This window comes from Aedes aegypti, chromosome 1 (assembly GCF_002204515.2).
Source record: "Aedes aegypti strain LVP_AGWG chromosome 1, AaegL5.0 Primary Assembly, whole genome shotgun sequence".
In the NCBI taxonomy this organism is placed as follows: Eukaryota; Metazoa; Arthropoda; class Insecta; order Diptera; family Culicidae; genus Aedes; species Aedes aegypti.
The window spans coordinates 72329660-72351335 of record NC_035107.1 but is presented as its reverse complement, the minus strand read 5'-3'; the positions used below and the strand labels follow the sequence as shown (position 1 = coordinate 72351335).

At 37.2% G+C, this 21676-nt stretch overlaps 1 protein-coding gene across 3 annotated transcripts in view; it reads left to right on the top strand.

Annotated features, from left to right (window-relative positions):
- Window positions 1-3513: 3513 nt before the first annotated feature.
- Window positions 3514-21676, top strand: part of LOC5563948 (type I inositol 1,4,5-trisphosphate 5-phosphatase) — a 141450-nt gene continuing 123287 nt past the window's right edge. Inside the window, exons 1-2 of one of the 3 annotated variants that reach the window (XM_021839651.1) lie at window positions 3514-3968; window positions 4073-4480. In XM_021839651.1, coding sequence (XP_021695343.1) covers window positions 4415-4480 — 66 coding nt within the window. In that variant the 5' untranslated portion in view covers window positions 3514-3968; window positions 4073-4414. Of the gene's footprint in view, window positions 4481-21676 lie in introns of all 3 variants that reach the window. The other 2 variants (XM_021839657.1, XM_021839664.1) reach the window with 2 other exon arrangements.

The window sequence follows — 21676 nt, the reverse complement described above, 5'->3', positions numbered from 1 at the left end:
TTGAACTTGCGCACTGACATTTCTCAGCCCGCTGCAAAATCGATGGGTGTTCATAGTACTCTTGCTCAATTCAAGCGTGTGCTAGAATAAGGGCGTGAATATAAATAACCTACACTGAGAACAGCATTGCGGTTAAAATTACCATGTTGATATTATGCATCCAGTTAACCCAAGATCGGTCGCACGCGTGTACTGAGTACACGCACCCTGAAAAAAGTTCGCATTTCATACACAGCTCAAGCGAGGTGGTGTCGGCAATGGTTGAATGCACGACCGCTCTTGAGTTAAAGATGGGCTTTATTTTTTACCGACCGTTTCAAACACTCTCTCATAACGAGAGATTATTCAAATCCATTTGTTGAATCACCCCTTTCCTGTTTGTTGTCATGAAAAAATATATTTGTAAACAATTATTCGCATTCCCTGTCGTTTTTTATTGTGCATTATTGGTTGGAAAGTAGATAACAAGGTAAAACAAACTATGTTTTAGTGAATGTTTGATATTCTACGCTTATTTGTAACTCATGAGTGTTATTTGATTACTTCCAGAATGGAAAACACCGGGTATAGTGTAGGTACCCGGATAAAAAACACAATTCAAAAACAATATAACGGATTTTAACAGTATCATTCAATACATTGGAAATAAAATAAACGTATTGTAAAATAACAATACAATAGGGTCCTAAAGCCCTGTCCCAATTTTAGTACCAAACGCTTAAGTTTAGGCCAAAAACACATGTTTACTCAATTTTCTAATGTTTTCCGTTGGTTTGAGTCCAAAAAATATTTTTTTTAGATTTTGTCACACCCCTTGGCTTAAACTCAAATTTTGGGTGCATTTTGTTTTCCGTGTCCCTTCCGAAATGTCAGGTAGGAACAACCCCAGTGTTAAAACTAAAACCCCTGTGGTGTTTTTGTCGACTAAGCGAACGTCAAACATGATCTCAAGTGTCAAGGTTCATTTATGGACTCACTTTTTAAATTAAAGTTTAAACATGATATAGCCGTTATTTGAGCGGGAAAAATTGCTAGAGTAGTTGCAGTGAGATGCTCTTTCGTGTTATTGAATAAAAACAAGATTTCATTAAAAATTTTAGGACCCAATTACAGTACAATATACTGGTTAGGGCAATTCACTGCACTGAAATGAATTTTATTGTAGCAAATTACCCAAGTAACCAATAAGCCGTTAAAATCGGCACTAAGCCGGTTCTATAGTCGATTTAAAGGCTTTGTCGACAGAGCTAATTGGAACTATATCGTAATTAACGGCTGTAATAAAGCCACTTTTGGCGAATTATTTGGCTGATAAACAGCCTACTCGTACTTTGTCTCTGAAATGAGTGATGTCAAAATTTTATAGCAAGTGGCAAAAAAAAGAAAAAGAAAAATTGTTTATCTTTCGTGTGATTTTCTTTTCTTTCATGCTCCCTCTGGATACATTTTTTTCCATTTTGCTGCGGGACCCAGGCGCAAACTGCTGTCGTCGAAGTTCATATTTAAGATTCCCGTCGCATTTTCCATCTGCTCCATCGATGCACGAGTGGATTGAGATGCTTAACGTCGTATTTAAAAGAGAAATGTTTGCAGCGATGTGTCTATTTTTATCCTGTCGAATCACGAGTGATGCTGGCGATGCCGGCAAGGCATTTGACCATATAGCTATCCCAAGTAACATAAGTAGCTGAACAATAGTTTTTAAAACTGAAATAAGCTTAAAAGTGATTTGTTCAGCTCTTGTTCAGCAAAAATGTTTGTTGGGAGGTGCATAGCAGTGCAAAAGAAGCAAAATTCACAGAAAAGAAATTGATAATGGATCAGCATTACCCCACCACAATCTTTTACAATCGATTCACGAATCTGTTCATATCTTAGAGCATCTTATATAAAAACATTCATGGAACGCCATTCATCGCAGGTTTGTTTTGGTTGAATTTCGAGACATGCAAGGTCCCTTGATACATTGATTTATTCGCTTTATTCTCTGCGGTGAGAGAAAAAGAGACGGAGAGATGTGTTGCGCTTCATTCTATCGCTACGATCTTTTTCATAGGTGCAAGCGGGATATGAAATCTCTTTCAACGTCGTAATCCCGATTCAGTTTTGTTATGGTTGATAAACGTCAAGGCACTAGGCCGTTTAGAAGCATTGACGGTCTTTGTGTACGGCTTATTGGCACAGGGCTTACAAGCACTAAAATAAAGCGTTATATACTCATATACGGCCAATAACAGTGCCTGAGGGTCACAGTGCCTATAAGCATTCGAAAATGTTTTATGAAGCTAGTATGCACTGAAAATCCATTAAATGGCTCATATACCGCTTATAACAGTGCTTGTTGGTTACCTGGGTAAGAACTGCACCAACGATTTTCAACCGACTACATTAATCTGTTAACTCTACCAAAACATAGTCAACATCACTACACAAGAAAATTTCTTCTGTTAATTTAACCAGAGTTGTAGTATTTTTGACTAGAAAAATTCTTGATTTGCGAAGTTTAGCATCATACTTTTGACCACACTGTGTTGTACGGTGGGTGTCACGGATTGAAATACAATGCTTTGTAGTGGATGCTACTATGGACATAGTCAAGTCACAGAATTACTAATGTTTATGCATTAATGACTATTTTCTATTTGCCTCTCTTTCATTTTGCTGTGAGTTTTTACACTAACTGCCATTTCGCCTGGGTTGAAGCTTAGCGATGCTTCAACTCAGGTGAATTGACAAATAGGAATCAAATTTCCAGCAGAATTAAAGAGAGGCAGATACAACATAGTCATAAATTACTAAAATTTAGTAATTCTGTGACTACCCGTGTTTCTGAGTGTGCATATTACTGTAACCTGGGAGGGAGGCACCGATAATACACACGAAATTGGATACCTACAATTGTTTTCCAAATTGCAAGATAACTCCAGTTTGCCAACGACAATCGAGGCAGGCTTAGTAACAATCGCTAGTTTTCATTTGTTGTGTACCTTCGATCTTCCTGGACAAACATTGAAAAAGGGCCACAGTTTTCTATGCGTTTAATTTTCAGTTTTGATGAAAACAGTAAAAAGAGCCTCATTTCAATATTTTTAAATTCAATAAGAATAAACGGTGCTCTCGTGACGTTACTTTTGAATGTGCATGAATTGATTCTAATTCGATTTTTGCTACTTTTGATGAAATGCAAAAATATGCTTAGGATAATTACACGCTTTTATCATGTTTGTCCATTGTTTAAGATCCGGGCTCACAGTGACAGTTCGTGACAGCAAAATCTCGGCTCACCATGACGTAGAGAAATTTTGTATTGGTTTCTCCCTCCCAGACTGTAACCATTACTCGATTTTCATACCACTTTTCTTAGTACCAGTTACTCCCGTAGCTCTTTTTTCACACGACGCCACTGCTGTTTTGTTTGTGTTGTTTCTTGCACCTCTGTTCTGACAGTTATCTTCGATTTTCCTTTCCGGTGTCTGTCCCCTTTTGCAAAAAGGAACGGCGGAGGAGGACGTCAAAATTTTTCAGTGTTCCAGTTGCCGTTCGTCATTCGCTCCGATCGCACAGTAGTTCCGTGATTCCGTTCGTTCGCGCTCAAGTAATCCGCTGCACTAGAGCTGCTTCTGCTTCTATCCGACGGGGTCCCGATCAGGTTCTTTAATTCCAAGACCAAGTGCTTCAGTAATCAGTGAATGTGTTGTGTGTGAAATATGTTGGGGGTGTAATGTGAAGTCCACGATTATCGTCGATTTTTGAAGCGGAATCGGGCTCGCGCGCGTTTCCCAAATCCGGAACATCCGTGATATCCAGTTAAGCAGCAGTGTGCGAAAAAATCCAGTTTATATGTAGACTCAAGCAAAAAAGAGTCAAGTGCAGAGCGCGGAGAAGAGCAAACGAAAGAAAAAAAAAATGAAAGTGAAAGCGTCCTCCGCTTCGGAAGCTACTGCTGAGGCTGATTAAATCTAAATTTGGTCTCTTGAGCGCTCCTTGAAGTTCCTGAAGAGTGAAGGAAGAAAGGTTCCAGTGGTCTTGCGGAGACAATAATTGTGCTCTCGGAGTGGGTGTCAATAATCAGTTCAATTGAATTTGCGCAATTTCGAGGGGCAATTCCCTCGCCTACTGAAGCACAAAATCAGGAAGTGGCTTCCAGAAGGGGGCATGGATTGCCAAAATTGTCTCGAAGTGGTCCTCTGAAGTGCTTGCAGCTTAAGGGGAAGAAGAAACGGTAATCTTGAAGGAAGAAAGGTGACGGCAAGAAGACGAAAGGGGTTCATCAGAGTGGGGGGAAAATAAAGTAAACATCCCCAGGGGAGAAAGGTCAGGTCATTATTGAACATAGTGAGTGAAGTGTGAAGAAGTGCTCCCGCAGCTTGTCATCGTCTGAGGGAACTTGGCAGCAGCTCACACACGGTGAAAGATGGAAAATCCGGGCTCGTTGCCGTTTCTTCTGGTCACGGCCAACGTCGGGAGCGTATTCGAGGATGTAAGTTCAAGAGCAGATTGTGCGACCTATAACGCTATATGTGATTCCCTATGCTTTTCATTCGTCAGTTGGATTCATTTGGTATTGGATGGATTGAAATAGCATCGATCCCAGCTGGAATATATATATATCATTTCGGCTCATGTTCTGAGCCAGGTGGAGCGGCACGGGGAGCATTCCTGATTTTAGACTTGTTTGATCATCGCTTGCACATTGTATGTCTGTGCAGAACGATATGAGAAATGGATAATGAATCGGTGGCGGATCTACGGAAAGTAGGTCAACCTTCCTGTGTTTGCGATTATAAGCAAACTCGGGTCGATATTGGACTGACAACGTTGTTGCTCGCCAAGTTTAGATGATTCTTCTTATTGTAACTCTACATCCGTTTGAGCTGAAAACCTAAACCAGCTAGTGACCAATCGATTACGTTTTCAGCTTAAACGGATGTTTGGTTCTCCAGATCCGTGCTCTTGAAAATTACAAGTTTGGCTTCGATTCATCTTTACCTTAAGCCTAGGCTAATCAGCCCCCACAAATGATGGACATACCTTTCTCCCATCAAAGAAAACTCCTTATGGATTGTTAGAGGAATGGACCAATGCACGAGTTCACTAATTTGACATTTGAGCGGTGCCGGATTCACTTGTTGCCATGGTCACGTAAATAACACGGTACCGCTCGAACGTTAACGGGTGAACTCGTGCATTGCTCCATTCGTGGATGAATTTCTGTAGTTTTTTACGCTAGCATGCTATAAATTGTGAATCACCCCCTTATGATATTTCTTGCCCACACTATAATTTTTATAGGTTTAGTCAAAGCAAGCTTTGTAATCATGCAGATTTTTATTGTTGACAATTTTATATCAACATTTTTTACTCCGATGTTCAGAAAATCATATTGTTTTTCATTTTCATAACCTTATGCTTTTCTGTTTTAGGTAATAATTGGAAAGATGAGACCAATTGTAGCCAGAGCTACTAATACTGAAGCAGTTCCTTTGTAATCATTCGACTCCTTCTACTGGAAGGCAGACCGTGAATATCCGTTTAACAACTGTATGCGTTCGGAGAATATTTGGATATGGCATTTTTGTGCCAAAAATAATAGATTCAAGTTAAAAATAATCTATGGTTTATTCTACTTTTCTAGGTGTTAAGTTTTTCTTTTCTGGGCATTCTTATCTACATAGAAGTTTTACAACTTTAAAGAGCGGATTTAATGTGAAGTTTTGGATTTTTTTGATTGAGTATGTTGGAAGCTAGCCCTTAGAGAGAAAAAAAAATGATAGCACTTCATGTCTAATCATGGAAGTATTACCATTTTTAAGTCTATGGTATTACAGCTCATTAAAACATGATAGACCTGTGTGTAATGAAATTTGATTTACTGTTTATTAATGAACTGCAAGGGAAGCAATAGTCAAGTCAAAATGGAATGGAAAGGAATGGAGGGGACTTCATAAGGATCCATTTTCACTTATGTTTCAAAGTCATCTTCTATGGAGTTAACCCTTTCTTTCCCACAGCTTTGTTCAACAATTTAACTATCGAAATTTGCTTGAACAAAAGTTGTTCCAAATAAACTATCTTATTCAAAACCACAATAAAAAAATGATTGTTTTTCAATAGTTAGTTGATTGTTTTTCAATAGTTTGACCCTAAGTTCACTTATTTCTATGTTTTATAAGACAAATGAGCGTATAAATTTATTCCAATTATTATTGAGCTACTCGTACCTACCAATTCGGTTTAGCCCGCGTTCGTTGAAAATCGGTGGATCATCTGTGCTACCATGGGAAAGAGAGGGTGAAGTGTTGCGTTGTCTGGTGAGCAATCTTTGTGCCATCTGAATGTTTGAATACGGTAAACCCTACCAGAATTTTGCTTGACAATCTGATCTATAATTTGATCTGTTGCAATGGAAGATGTATGAGATATGCAGTATCAAATAGGCGGACTGTATTATCTGCATTTGAAAGATTCATGAAAATCATGCAGTTTCATAAACAAACCAACAAAAATGGGTTTTCTCGGGGATTCAGAAAGCTTTGGAGCAGTAGTGGGGATTTATCCAATTCATTTATATCCAATGTAGAGGTATGTACTTTGTCATCTTCAAGCCTAAAATATATAAAAGTTAATTCAATAATTGAAACAGATTCAGTAAATGTAAAACAAATCTAATGCAGGGAAATCCGTTAACAGTTTTGTGAAAATTCTTGACATTTCGATCAACAACGGAAACTTTGCCTAACGGAATGCAAGATATGTCAAAATAGAATCACCCCTTGTTGTTTTATACTACTTGATACTTGATGGGCTACAATTCGCTAAGATGAATCTGCGCCGAATGGATGAGTCTTCTCCACTGGGCTCGGTCCTGGGCCAATCGCTTCCAGTCGCCCTGAACGTTAAGTGCCCTTAAGTCCTCCTCAACCGCAAAAAACCATCGTGTGCGCGGCCTGCCACGAAGTCGGCGGCCTCGTCCGGGTTCTCTGTTGAATATTATCTTTGCTTGTCGTTCTTCCGGCAACGTGACCAGCCCAACGCAGCCTGCCGTGTTTTATGCGCTTGACAATATCCACCTCTTTATACAACTCTTGGTACAACTCGTGATTCATGCGACGCCGCCAGATGCCGTTTTCTAGTTTACCGCCGAGTATTGTTCGCAGCACTTTACGTTCAAACACCCCGAAAGCTCTCCGGTCGACTTCCATCAATGTCCATGATTCATGGCCATATAAGACAACCGGAAGGATCAGTGTCTTGTATAACGCGAGTTTTGTTTTCGTTTGCAGGCTACGGGACTTCAGCTGGTTACGGAGCCCGTAGAAAGCCCGACTCGCAGCTGCAATACGTCTTTTCACCTCGCGGGTAACATCATTATCGGATGTCACTAGTGTTCCAAGATACACAAATTCTTCCACCACTTCAAACTTTTCACCACCTAGCACCATTTCGCTACCACTAACACGTCCGGACCCACGTTGACCACCAGCTACCATGTACTTCGTTTTTGTGGTGTTGATCGTGAGCCCAATCCTCGCTGTCTCCCTCTTGAAAGGCACAAACGCCTCTTCCACTGCCCGACGGTCAATCCCGATGATGTCGATATCGTCCGCAAAGCCAAGGAGCATATGAGAACGTGTGATAATGGTACCGCTTCTCTGCACACCGGCTCTCCTGATAGCACCTTCGAGCGCTATGTTAAACAGCAAGTTAGAAAGAGCGTCACCCTGTTTCAATCCCTCTAAGGTTACGAACGATGACGAAATCGCGTCCACCACCCGCGCACTTGATTTCGATCCAACAAGCGTTGCACGAATCAGTCTAATCAGCTTCGCCGGAAAGCCATGTTCGGACATAATTTGCCACAACTCGTTTCTCTTCACTGAATCGTACGCTGCTTTGAAATCTACAAACAGATGATGAGTCTGCAAGTTGTACTCCCGGAATTTATCTAGGATTTGACGCAGGGTAAACATTTGATCCGTCGTTGATCGGCCCTCTCGAAAACCAGCTTGATATTCGCCGACAAAGGACTCCTCATACGATCTCAATCTGTTGAACAGAATTCCAGACATGATTTTGTACGCCGAATTTAGGAGTGTTATCCCTCGGTAATTGGCGCACTCCAGTCGATGCTCTTTCTTGTACAAAGGGGAAATGAGACCTTCCAACCAACTAGTAGGCATTTGTTCTTCTTCCCATATCCTCGAAATGATACGGTGAAGGAGCTCGTGCAGCTGCTCACTTCCGTGTTTGAGAAGTTCGGCCGGGAGCTCGTCCTTCTCAGCAGCCTTGTTGTTCTTCAGCCCATTGATAGCTTTTTTTACCTCATCTAGCGTTGGAGGTTCCACAGCCTTTCCATCGTCATCGATTTGAATTCTGCTACCAGATCCACTTCCATTATCTCCGTTAAACAATGACTCGAAGTACTCTTTCCACCTGGCGGCCACCATTGTTTTATCCGTCAGCAAGTTTCCTTCACGGTCGTTGCACATGGCGGGAGACGGCGCTGTTTTTCTCCGCACACCATTTACGGACTCGTAGAACGGTCGCATGTTGTTCTGTTCCATAGCTTCTTGCGCCTGAGCAATTACTGCCTCTTCATGCTCCTTTTTCTTTCTGCGATGGATCCGTTTTTCGGCTGCCATTGCTTCCTTGTACCGCTCTCTGCTCTGACGGGTACCAGACACCAGCATCCGGCTTCTAGCCAAGTTCTTCTCGTTCGTCATTCTCTGGCACTCCTCGTCGAACCAACCGTTCTTTGGTCTCCGTTGAGCAGTACCTACCACTTCTCGCGCTACTGTGCTCACCGCTCCGTGGACTGACTCCCACAGATCGCTGAGGTTGACGCTTTCGTCGATTTCGCTAATCCGCTCGTCGAGCTTTTGATGGTAGTCCGCTGCTACACCAGCTGCTGACAGGCGTTGGATATTGAAACGCAACGATTGTCGATTTCTAGCACTCGAAACGGTTGATAATCGCGCTCGAATTTTTCTTACAGCGAGCTGAGTCGATATTAGGACCCCTGAAAGTTCTAACATCGATGACATCGGAAAAATGTCGGCCGTCTACCAGAACATGGTCGATTTGGTTGCAAAGTTCGCCATTTGGGTGTTGCCAGGTGTGCTTGTGGATATCCTTGCGTGCAAAGTAAGTGCTACTGATGGCCATCCCCCTGGTGGCAGCAAAGTTCACTAAACGTAGGCCGTTGTCGTTGGTAACAGAGTGAAGGCTCTCTTTACCAATGATAGGGCGGAAGAAGTCCTCTTTTCCGACCTGCGCATTAGCGTCGCCGATGACAATTTTCACGTCGTGTTTTGGGCATTCTCCATAGGTCTTGTCGAGACATTCGTAAAACGCGTCCTACACGTCATCGGGTTTGTCGTTAGTCGGTGCATATACATTGATCAGGCTGTAGTTGAAGAACTTGCCCCGAATCCTCAATACGCAGATCCGCTCGTTGATCGGCTTCCACCTAATAACGCGCTTCATCTGCTTCCCGATCACTATGAAACCGACTCCGTGTTCAGCTTTATCGCCACCGCTGTGGTAGATGTTGTATTTGAAAGCGATGTTAGCGATGGGGTCTACCGCTCGGAATTCACGTTCTCCAGATCTTAGCCAACGCACTTCCTGAATTGCAGCCACGCACACGCCAACTTTTCGCAATTCACGAGCCAAAAGGCTCACTCGTCCAGGTTCATTTAAGGTCCTGACGTTCCAGGTACCGAGTTTCCAATCATAGTCCTTATTTCGTTGCCAGGTCGATTGCCGAAAATAACGTTCGTTTCTTCTTCTTTCTCCATTTTTCGTGGTGGATAATGAATTCGGTATGCTACCTTACCGGGGTCGCGCTACCTACATCACGTTGATGGGACTGAAATCTTAGGTGTAGCTGACGTGATACAGCGTTTCATACTCAGCCGCTGGATGCCAGAACAGACGCTGTTTGAGCCGCACCTCCTGGTGTACAGACGCTCAAAACGCACCTCCTCACTCTAGCTGATGTCAGAAGGACAACAGTGCCCAGGCTGCACTACCAGCTAAGTACGCAACCCTTAGCTGGCGGTCTTTGTCATCATTTGACCCGTGGAAGCGCGAGGTAGGAACTTGTGAGGACCAGAGCTGTGTTGGTCGCTCGTTCCTGATTGTCGACTCACCATTTTGCAGCCCCTTGTTGTTTTATAGCCAGCGTAAAAAGCTGGATAGAAACTCCCCGGAGAAACCCCTTGATGAATTTCTAATGGAATTTACAGATTTTTTTTTTATTAAACTGTGGCAGAATTCCTGGAAAAATATCTAACGGAATCCTTGGAGATATTTCCTGAAGGAGACTTTAAAATTCCTTGAAACATTTCTAGAAGACACCTGGACAAACTTCAGGAAAAAATCATAAATGAGTCTTTGAGCAGTATTTTTTGAAAAAAAAAAACAATGGACGAGTTCCTGGAAAAATCATTAAAGAAAAATCCATGGATTTTCAAAAGAATCTCTGGAGGTTCTTTGGATTAATAGTCTGAAGCATTCCTAGAAGAGTTTCTGAAATAAGATGCTATAAGAATCTCTTCAGAAGAAGAATGCCTTCTTTAGCCGAGTGATTAGAGTCCGCGGCTACAAAGCAAAGCCATGTTGAAGGTGTCTGGGTTCGATTCCCGGTCGGTCTCGGATCTTTTCGTAATGGAAATTTCCTTGACTTCCCTGGGCATAGAGTATCATCGTACCTGCCACACGATATACGAATGCCAAAATGGCAACTTTGGCAAAGAAAGCTCTCAGTTAATAACTGTCGATGTGCGCATATGAACACTAAGCTGAGAGGCAGGCTCTGTCTCAGTGAGGACTTTAATGCCAAGATGAAGAAGAAGAAGAAGTTTATCTACATAAATTTGATTGTGCAGAAACAATGCGTATGTTTGAGTAGAAAGATATATGTATGTTTACACTCGAAACTTATTTTACTTAAAACAAACACAGAAATAGGTTTTGCCCCTGACTGCCAGTAAGTAATAATTCAAAGCAACTTAGTTAAAGAAGTTACAGTGTACATTATTCGGATAATATAAAAAAAAAATGATCGCGCTCAAAATTTCTTTTATAGAAAAAAATAGCAAAACCCTATTTTCTACAACTATTTGCCTGTACATCAAAGTTTAGAGAGACAAAATGTAGTTTTTAATATAAATTGTATTGTTGAAAAGCATTGAACATGTTTGAGTAGAAAGGGCATTTGTAAAAAAGGTCCAACCTTTTTTTAACTGTCGGTAAAAATTCATTGAAATGACATTTTTTCGACAAAAACAAAAAAAAATGTAGTGTAAAGCCGATAAATAGTTATTTTAGATTACACTCAAAAATTGCTTGTACCTAATTTAAAAATTTAATAAACGTTGTTTTTATTCCAGCCTGTTTGCCTGTAAATCAAAACACATGTGACAGTGACATGTGTTTCTTTTTTTTTGAAAAAAAAAATACATGTCATTGCACTCCTTTTAATGTATTCGAACCCTCTGAGCAGAATCCCAATAGAGAATCAAAAAAGTAGATTTGAGTACCGTAAAACGGGGTAACTTTGATAGTTTTTTTTCGAAGAAAACTTCAATTTACATGCATTCTGTTTCATGGAATTACAATTTATGTTTTTAAAACAAGTACTGACATCCGAGCTATCGATTGCAGTTGATAGATTGCCAAAAGATTTATTTTGAATGGATATATAATTTTTCATATAAGCGAAAGTCGGTTTTCTGTTTTGGGGTAACTTTTTTAATGGAGTATAAATCGAACAAAATTGAATCAATTACGGAACATTTATAGGGCGTTGCATACATCTAGGCGTTTAACGCTATATGGAAATTTCTGATTTAGATTACAAAAATGGTCCCAGTTTGTAAAAATGGTGTTCGCTAAGAAATTTGAGACCGAATTCATGTTCTACTGTAACTAGGCTGTTAAGGATAAGTGACGAAATCATTATGACTTCATCAAATAATGATCGTAGAACAGATTGTTTGTAAGCGATGCAAAAATGCTGAAATCTTATAAATTTTTAATATTTGCATATACATTCTCAAATGCACTTGATTCCAACGAAAATAGCTTTGACATGAAGTGTCATACTAAAACTCTTTACTTTTGCATTCGTTTTGCTTAACTGTTTAACAGAAATTTCGTTATTTCGTTCAATATGTTGTGGGTCTCGCACTATCAAAGTTGCCCGCAGTATCAAAGTTATCCCGTTTTACGGTACCTTGTAGGGTGCAGAGCTACTTGAGCACTTCCATGATTCACTTTGGCATGGGTGTTTTTTCTCGGCCGAATGGTCTGAAACTTTGCAATAAGAAACACTTCAATACGACGCACATCGTGGTCAACCATGAGCTTTAGAAGCGTTAAAAAACCGCTGCCCAAGTGAATCAAAAGTGCCAAGAAAAGGATCCAGCTCCCTATCTTGTAGTCATCCTATTCAGTGGCGCGGGAAGTGGGTAGGACAGGTAGGACATGTACTACACACGAAAACAACTGGGTAGGACACTCAAAGTATTGTCCTACCCACGATTCAACAAAAAAAAAAAAAGATCAGCAGAAAGATTGAAAACTAACTAAACTAATCCCTCTACTGATTCTCCGAGAAATTCTTCCAGTGGTTTTTCAAAAGATGCAAAGAAGAATTTCTCTAGAATTTGATCAAGGAAATCCATTAGAATTCCAAAACTTCTATCTCCAGTAATTTACTCAGGTATTACTTTGATATTTTTTTTTCCAAAACTATTTTAGAATTTCCTCCAGATATTTTTTTACTAATGCTTCAGCCAGTGTTGATAGACTCACTCTCAAAATCTCAATCAATACGCTCTCCCGTGAGAGCAAACTCATTAGAGATCTGCTTCGCATATCTCACGCTTGAGATTTTGATGCAAAATCAACTCAAACAACTCAAACCGTAAAAAATGATTCAGTCGCAAAACCCGGCAAAAACTCGTGAAACCCGAATGTTGTTATTTACGTTAGAAAGGATTACTATAATTTTACCAGACTAACAAGAAATTATTGCCGTGTGTGAGTAAACTGTGGAAATACGAGACAATGAGTCAAAGAGGTGAGCCAACTCATCCATGATTTTTTGACTGCTGAGTTGCATGATTGACAACTCACGCATGAAAAATCTCAAGCGTGAGTTGTGAGAAATTGAGTTTTTCACAACACTGGCTTCAGCCGAATTCGCCAGTTGTTACTCTAGGAGATCTTCCAAGGATTTTTACAGGATTTCTTTAGAGGGAATTCATAGAGATTCAGTCAAAAAAAAAAAAAAAAACAATAGCTCAAGGGGTTTTTTTAAGAAACCCTGCAAGAATTCCTCCGCTTCTTTATGTAGATTCCTTCAAGAATTCATCCACGTTTCCTCTCAAAAATCGAAAATTCCTTTATGGGTTTTTCAAACAATCAGTTTAACCAAGCATTTGATAAGAAGTTTATCAAAAAATTACCATGCAATCGTAAAAAGTTTGTTTCAGATTTCCCACCAGGTATATACCCAATATTTCCTCTAATTATTCCTCCACAAATTTCTATAAAGATTTTGTCCAATGTTTTTCAATCATGTTGGCAAATTATCAAGTAAATCTTCCTAAAGAGTCCAGACGTTATTTTAGAAAACCTTGTCCATTAAGGGTGACTTTAAAACATACCAGAGGTTACTCTAGGATTTACTTTAAAAGTACCACACGGATGTATTTTCAGAAATAAATCCTAGGCATTTCCCTGGAGACGTTCCTGGAAGAATTGCTGAAAAAAAATATAAAGACTTAAGTAAGAAAAGTAAAGAAACCCTTTTACTGAATAGGTCAAGAAATTTCCTCCCGAGAGGTCTATTTGAAACTAAATTTCTTCTAAACTGCGTACAGCGATAAAAAAAGTGCTTTTCTTGAACATATATGGAAACAAATTGAGAAAAGTGATTACTTTTCTTATCATCAGCAAACCAGCCTTTACTTGAAAAAATCTTAAAGAGTTACGGAAGGAATTTCTTAAGAAACCTAAGATGGCAATTACAATTGCTGAATGTATCTTTAGAGAAATCCCTAGTTGAAATCTTATATAAATCCTAAAAAAACAATTTTAATGGATATCCCTAGAAATTTCTGGTGAAGTTATTGATTTGATTTTAGAAGATGTTTTGACCGGGAATATTGGAGGATGTCCCAAGGAAATCGATTAATAAAATCTTGGAAAAGTTAGGACTTTCTTAAAAAAAATCTCAAAGAAATTTTGGACGAATTCAGATGATTTCTGAAATAATCTTTGAAGAATTTCCATTTCTGCGGTTCTCCTTGGAAAAATCCATATTGAATTCTTTAGGTATCCCGAAAATAAAATCTTGGAGAAATTTCCTAGGAAAATCCGTTGAGAAATGTTGGGCAAATACCTGAATGAATTTCTGATGAAATTTCCAGCGAAAATCATGAAAAAACACATATATCAATATTTGTCGAAATGTCACTAGGAATTCTAAAAATAGTGTGTAATCTTAGACATATGCCTGCTCTGATGCTATGACTAATCAAACTCTTATCTTCTGGCTCCTCTTAGGTTTTGTTCCAAAAAAAAAAAAAAAAACAAAAAAAAAACTAGCCAGTCTTCTAAGAACAGGGTCTTAAAGACTGTCCCAATTTTAGTACCAAACGCTTAAGTTTAGGCCAGAAAAACATGTTCACTAATGTTTTAGATGATGTTCGTTGGTTTGAGTCCAAAAAACATTGTTTTACGGTTTTTGAGATTTTGTCAGGTTTAAAATTAGTAAAATTTTGATTATTTTCAGATTAATTCGGATTGTAATCAAACATTCGTATATGTGAATGAACACTAGGGTGCCAATGGAATGTATGGGAAAAATTTTGCCATCGAATTTCAAAAAATGGTAGTGCTCAAAAGTTTTGTCTTCTCGAAAAAAGTCCCCATGCTAAATTTGAGCTCAATCGGACTTCATTAAATGGACCCCCAAAGCGGTCAAAGTTTGGCTTTTTTGACCCATGAAAAATCTCCAAAGGGAAATGAAATTTCCGAAATCGATTTTTTTTATGCCAGATGTCTTAGTTGTCTGGTGTTATTTGGAAATTTTTTTTTTGAAAAAATCGACCTTTTGGGACTTAGTAAATTTTTGAGTTAAGGGAGTGAAATGAATTTGAAATGAACGATTTGAATTCAATTGCTGAGAAATTCAAGGCAATAGTATTGAAGCATATCCTATATCATTATTGGCCACTGACTTATATTCCATTACGGTGGTCCTTTAAAAAAAAATGAGAATTTGAATGGAATAATAAATACAAGAGTAATTAAACATCTCCTATGTCATCGTTGGCCACTGTTAACATATAATAAGTGATATTTCATTGGGGCTATTGTCCTCAGTTTTGCATAAGGGTGATCATTTAATTTGTAAATAAAAAAAATTTTCTCAACAGATCCAACAAATCAACTTTGTTTGTATAGTTTTGAATCATGATTCTTCATTGGCATGCAACTCTTCGTTAAGATATTTTCATTAAGGTTTTCTTTTGAATAGTTAAAATAAAACATTCCAATAACAATAATCAGTGAATTCAGTGAAGCACAACTCTAACTGCCATAATTAAAATACAGATAAAAAAGGAATGAAATAATTTTTGACGTATTCAAATTATGACAACAGCTTGATGGACGACGATGAAGGGCAACAAAAGTGTTTAGTTTATATTTTCAAAAGAGATTCTCAGCCTTGGGCTCCTTCATTCGGTTGTGACAACGTAGGCAATTCCAGTTTTAACAATCAGTTCTCGTTTATTATTCAAAGATGTAACAAAGTTCCTTATAGAAATTTCGTCGGAATTTCATATGGATTTTTTAGTTGGAGTTTTCAACGGAATTTTCTTTGGAGTTTCCTTTGGAATTTTAATCGTAATTTCCTTCGAAATTCCTTTTAAAATTTTTTATTGGACTTTTCTACGAAATTTCCATTGCAATTTGCTTTGTAATTTTCTTTGAAATTTCCTTAGAAATTCCCTTTTGAATATGCTTTGGATATTTTTCAGAATTGTCGTCGGAATGTCCTTTGGAATGTGCTTCAGAATTTCTTTTAGAATTTAATTCAGTTTTTTTCGGGATTTCCCTTATATTTTGAAAGTTTCCATCGAAGTTTCCTTTGGAATTTCTTTTGGAGCTGTGATTTTTTCTTCGAAATTTCCTTTTTGAATTTCATTCGGAATTTGCTTTAATTTTTTTATGGAATTTCCTATGGAGTTTTTGGAATTTCCTTTGGAATTTTGCACGGAATTTTCTTTGGATTTTTTTTTTTTGATTTTTTTCGGAATTTCCTTTGGAATTTTCTTCGCAATTTTCGTCAGAATTCCCTCTGAAATTTGCTTCGGAAATTCCGTTGGATTTTTTTTTTAGTTTCCTTCGGAGTATCCTTTAAAATTCCTTTGCAGTTTTCTTTGAGGCTTTTTATCAAATTTTCTTCAGAATTTCCTTTGGAATTCCTTTATTACTTCCTTCAAAATTCTCTTTGAAATTTCTTTCGGAATTTCGTTTGAAGTTTACTTCCAAATTTGTTATAGAGTTTCCTCGGAATTTCCTTTGGAATTTCCTATGGAGATTTCGGAATTTTATTTAGAAGTTTTGATTGGAATTTTTTACGGAATTTTCCTTTGGACTATTTTACGTAATTTTCATCAGAATTTCCGATAAATTTTCTCGAAATTTACTTTGGAATTTCCTTCTCCAGTTCTTCAAAGTTTTCTTCGGCGTTTCCTTTGGAATTTATTTCCGAATTTCTTCTGGAATTGCCTTCGGAATTTCCTTTGGAATTCGCTTCGGAAGTTCCTTTGAAATTTCTTATGGAATTTCCTTTGCAATTTCTTTTAGAGCTGGCTTTCATTTGGAATTTTCTGCGCAATTTTCGTCCGAGTTTTCTTTGGAATTTGCTTCGGAAAATCCATCAAAAATCCATTCGGATTTATTTTATGGAATTTCTTTTTGCATTTGCTTTGGAATTTCTTTCGGGATTTGCTTTGGAATTTCGTTTGGAATTTCTTTTGGAGCTACCTTCGGGATTTGATTTGGAATTTTCTACGTTATTTTCGTCGAAATTTACTTTGCAATTTGCTTCGGAATTTCTTCTGGAGTTTCCTTCGGAATTCCTTTTGGAGCTTCATTCTAAATTTGATTCGGAATTTCATTTGGAATTTCTTTTGAAGCTTTGAAATTATTTCGGAATTTTCTTCGGAAGTACCTCTATAATTTTCGTGTCCTCTGGAATTCCCTTCGGTATTTCCTTCGGAATTTTCTCTGGAATTTCCTTCGAAATATCCTCTGGAATTTCCTTCGGAATTTTCTCTGGAATTTCCTTCGGAATTTCCTTTGAAATTTCATTCGGAATTTCCTTTGGAATTTACTTCCGTATTTCCCCTAGAATTTTCTTCGAAATTATCTCTGGAATTTTCTCTAGAATTTCCTTCGGAATTTCCTCTGGAATTTCTTTCGGAATTTCCTCTACAATTTCCTGCGAAATTTCCTCTGGAATTTCCTGAGAAATTTCGTCTGGAATTTCCTTCGGAATTTTCTCTGAAATTTCCTTCGGAATTTTCTCTGGAATTTCTTTTGGAATTTCCACTGGAATTTCCTTCAGAATTTCCACTGGAATTTCCTTCGTAATTCCCTCTGGAATTTCCGTTGGAATTTCCTTTCCTTCGGTATTTCCTTCAGAATTTTCTCTGGAATTTTTTTTCGAGGAGACAAAACTTTTGAGCACTACCATTTTTTGAAATTCGAAAAATCGATTTTCATTGGCACCCTAATATACAGTATTGGACAAAACATTTGCAACTTTTTCGATTTTCCATACAAAATTATCAACTCTAGAGGGTTAGATCTGGGTGATTTATGGACCGATTCGAATGAATTTTGTATGGTGCTTTATAAATAACTTGAATTTTAATAGATATTTTCGAATGATTTTTCCAACCACGAGTTTGAAAGCAATAACGGTTTAACTAAAGTGAATTTTTCTATGATTTTTTATAGTTGACATAACTTAACAAATTAAAGGAATAGGTTTATGGTATCTTCAGCAATTTTGTATATTTTGACGAGATGAACAAGTTTGCTGACCAGTTATTAGATTTTTAGATAAATAGTTTTGCATTTTTCGTCGAAAATTGAACTTAAGTAAAATTGTTATTTCTTTCAAATTCGTGATTGAACAATAAAAATCAAAAATATATGTTAAAATTCAAGTTATGTCTGATGTTCTGTGAAAATTTCATTCAAATCGGTTCATAAATGACCGAGACCTAGCTTACCAAAGTTGAGCATTTTGTATGGAAAATCGAGAAAGTCGCAAATGTTTTGCCCATGCATTATCAAAGTAAGAAACTGGATTTTTTTTCACACAATAATTGAAGCATTTATGATTATGATGTACAGATGTACAGATAAAAATAGCAGTTTTTTTATCTTAAACAAGTTCACTGGATTTCTACTAAAAATGTAATGCTAAATAAACTTTATTTCGTCAAATTCAGTTCTAATTTACAGGCAAACAGGTTCTAAAACTAGAGTTTTTTTGTAATTTTTAAAGTAATATAGGTGTTTTACGGTCAAGACCAGAGCTGCCAGATGATATGATAGAAAATCTGTATCCACGAGGTTAGAAAATCTGTGTCCCATACAAAAAAATCTGTGTCCATACAAAAATTGTTGAAAGAAAATCTGTGTTCCATACAAATTGAATCTGTGCCAGAATAAAAAAAATCTGTGAAATACAGATAAATCTGTACATGTGGCAGCCCTGGTCAAGACAAGTGATTCAAGTTGATTCCAGGAATACAAATTATGGAGCAAATGATCCGGGTAATTCTATTAGTAGATGTTTTGTAGAAGGTTATATTCTGCTTGATTCTAATTCTTCGGTAGACTAATTCAGGCAGCGATTGCAAAGATCTCGTTTTTTTAATTGATTATTTTAAGATCTCTTCATGAGGACCTCCATGTCATATGGAAATAACAATAAAGAATAAAGAAGTTTTAATATGAACCATAGGTTCTATTTCTAGTTAATCATAGAAACTATTCTTGTACAATCAAATTTATGTATAAAAGCTACACGTCATCGCTTTGAAACTCGTTTTAAAGGCACACAATTAATACAAATAAGTTTTTTTTTCGTAATTTTTCAGTGAACAAAATTTTGAGTTTGTCCGAAAATTACTATTTCTGCTTAAATTTTGTGCACTAAACTTCTACAAAATTGAATTATTTTAATAAAAGAAATTTCGAGTGTAATCCAACCTTTATATTTATGGTCAAACATGTTCACTAGATACGTGCAATCCAGTTTGGGGCCGTCCATAAATGAAGTAGCATTTTTTCACTGATTTTTTACACCCCCCTCCCCCCTCGTAGCATTTCGTCACAAATGCTGGTACTCCCCCCTGGAAAATACGTAGCATATCGAGAAGCTCCCCCCCCCCCTATATATTTTTTTATTTGTTTTCCTTAGTGACTGGGTTGAAACAAAAAATTTGATTTGAGAAGTTCAATACAAAGTTTAATATTAATTACTGACTGAAATGAAAGGATAATCTATTCTAATAGTTTGATATACTGTAGCGGTCAAAAGTAATTTGGAAAAGTTTTAAATAAACATTTTCCTTGGTTTTGGTTCCCAGTTTCTTATAGACTAAATTATATTACTATTGCTGTTCTTACCATAAAAAACAAGTTTACTATAAAAAATGTTGAAAAAAAAATTGATTGGATTGATGAAGCTCGTTACTGTCGAGTTAGGGTCCAATATATTTTAGAATGTATTGAACAAAAGTTTCGTTATATTAGAGGATTGCTTTTTTAAATTATTCGTTGTTAGGAAATAGATTTCAATGAAAATGATCAAGAAAATATATTAATTTGAAATGAATCATCGTTAATATTATCCAATTTCAAATCATTTTAGCAAACAGTGGCCAGATACATAAAAGATTACACTTGAAATATTTGGAATGTTTAGGAAATTTTAGCGATTATTATACAAATACAATAATCTCTATTAATATTTCAGTTGATTTTCATTATCGTTTCCATACTGAAATAATCTTACACAACCTATAATGAAACCGTTAAATAATAAAGGCATCGTTGTTTGTTTTTTAATCTACTTTTGTGTCATCTTCATTGGTACACTCATATTGGTGGTAGTGCGGTTACTTTGATGGAGGCATACATATCAGCGAATTGAGTATAATGAGCATGATTTTTTTCGTCCCTGATTTAAAGCTTCAAAACATCTGTTTGATTGCATTTATCAAGAAAATCTAAAGTTCAATCAAAGTTTCAATCTTGTCATATGAATGTTTTGAAGCCTAATCATAATTTTATAATTCAAGTTTATAAGTAAAATAAAAGAAGTTTCATAAAAAATAATTGTCTGCAATTTTTTTTTTACCGCCTTTCTTTTTACGGACTTGATTCAAAATGCTACGTCCACTAGCTAGGACCCCTCCCTACCCCTCGTCACACTTCGTCACAAATTCGTGAAGACCCCCCTCCCCCTTAAAAAGCTACGTCATTTATGGACGACCCCTTTATGCCGAAAAAGCTACATGTCATCGCTTTGAAATTTGATTTATAGGCAAACAGGTTCAAAAACTGAATTTGAATTAAAATAAATTTGGAGTGTATTTACGAATTTCTATTACTACTCAAAAATGTTTTCTGGACTACAGCAATAAATGTTGAAAAAATTCCATATCATTGCTTTGAATTTCGGTTCCGAGGCAAACAGTTAAGAAAAAAAAAGGATTTTTCTTAGTTATTTTCAGTAACATAAATTGTGAGTGTAATTAAAAATTTATATTCCTGCTCGAACATGTTCACTGTACTAATATAAGCAATTTCATATCGAAAAAAAGTCAAAAACGTCTCATTGAACAACTTTGCTGAAGATATTTTGAACTAGAACTTCCATAATACAAGATAAAACTGATCTAGATCATACTTGTTTTTAATTATGAATCGTGGTTTACGGCTAACCAGCCGAGTGGAAGTTTAACAACTACCGAAAAGCTAAACATTACATATAATTTGCAATTGGATTAGATGGACAAATTGATGTGAAGATTTGCGAAAAAGTTACACGTCTTCTCAGTGAGAATCGAACTCGGGGAGTCGTGAGTTCGATTCTCACTGTGAAGATGTGTAACTTTTTCGCAAATCTTCACATCAATTTGTCCATCTAATCCAATTGCAAATTATATGTAATGTTTAGCTTTTCGGTAGTTGTTCATCTAGATCAGTTCAAAATACTATGTCGAAGATATCAAACTTGGTCGGTTTGACTTTATTAACGAGATTTTTAACCCTGGGCTAATTCATCTCGGGACCAACGGCTTTACTTCCCTTCCGAAGGAAGTCGTCATTATAACTTTTTACGTCATAAGTCGGGGATGGGATTCGATCCCAGGTCCTCGGCGTGAGAGGCGAGTGTTCTAACTACTACACCAGGTGATACCAAACTTCTAGCATTCATATCCAGAGAACTAGAGGTTTTTACTGTCGAAAAAATCAGCGACCTATCCAAATTTTCCTTGATAGAGATGCTTGAAAAAATTGCTTTCAAATACATGTGTTATGTTTCTTAATTTCTTAATGA